Raw genomic sequence first — 1,220 nt, forward strand, 5'->3', positions numbered from 1 at the left:
CTCATCACCTATTAGACAAAAGCATCCATCATCAACAATGAGCACAAAAATACTTGATAACACCCATAAAATCATCTATTTTTGTGGAATATGTAGTTTAAATGAAATATGCTTCGAGATGTGTGTCACTCCAAACAGCAGCTGATCCGTGCTGTGACACGAAAACTACCGGAGAGGTCGGTGACCACAGAGTGAGCCGGGTCAGGTATGCTGTTCAAAGATTAGTTTAGCGCGGGGGCTGTTTGCTTAATCTCAGAGAAACATGGCTGACACTAAACAGGTGCAAAACGAAACCAAGATTTATGTTTACTTATAATCATATGTAATTGTGTTCCAAGTCTTGTATGCTGGATTACCGTCTAATGACAAGGTATCAAACGACCACGAGGAAAGGACGGTGCAGCATTTTACATGACTGAATCATGCAGCAGACATGGAGCGTCGTTTTATCCCACAAAAAAATAGTTCTAAATACTTAATTTTGTTTTGTCTCAAATAAATGATGCGGATCTAAACAGACAGAATATGGGTTGGGAATTAAATAAAACATGGAAAATGGAGGCACACATTTATATTTGAGAAAAATCAATCAAGGTCCTCAGGGAGACTTTTTAATAAGATACATTTGGATTAATTCCTCATGTCAGAAGGTGTTTTTCTTTCTCTTTCTTTTAAAGGAGTGAGATAAATGTTTATTGTGTTGAAATATTTTGGCAAAAGTTATTTCTGACTCCCCCGTGCACATAAATCATTTGGAAAAAATATAAAAACAACAAGTTGTAGCCATTTTGGTAGGTTGAGAAAGTTTTAATTTCCTCTTTAACGTTATACGTAGCCCATATTTTATTAATATTGGATAAGTTTCAAAGTTAGAATTAAATCCTGCTAACACAAAACATGTTTCTTTTTATTCCTAGCTTTAAAGTGGATATTAAAGTGATTAATTTAAGTGATTGTTTAAAGTTATTTTATATTTTTTAAATAAGGGGCAGATATAAGATTTTTCTTTGTCTGCACTCTTTTCATTCAATGTTTTCTTTTTGATGAATTTGTTTTGTTTCTTTTAAATGAATGAATAAATGAATAAAATAAAATAAAATGTTAAATGGCTTTAAACATCTGCTAAGTTCATGGCATAAACCAACAGACATGTTCCTGTTTTTAGTATTTTACATCACTTTATAATGTAGCTGTTTTTGTTTCGTTTATATATATATATA

The 1,220-nt window shown here is 32.3% G+C and overlaps 1 protein-coding gene across 1 annotated transcript in view; it reads left to right on the forward strand.

Annotated features, from left to right (window-relative positions):
• The first annotated feature begins 262 nt into the window (after nucleotides 1-262).
• The window catches only part of osbpl6 (oxysterol binding protein-like 6), a 792,463-nt gene continuing 791,505 nt past the window's right edge, over nucleotides 263-1,220 (forward strand). The window contains exon 1 of the mRNA XM_037686161.1: nucleotides 263-280. Within this exon, the coding sequence (XP_037542089.1) occupies nucleotides 263-280 (18 nt within the window). The remainder of the gene's footprint in view (nucleotides 281-1,220) is intronic.

This window comes from Nematolebias whitei, chromosome 13 (assembly GCF_014905685.2).
Source record: "Nematolebias whitei isolate Nwh7 chromosome 13, NemWhi1, whole genome shotgun sequence".
NCBI lineage: Eukaryota > Metazoa > Chordata > Actinopteri > Cyprinodontiformes > Rivulidae > Nematolebias > Nematolebias whitei.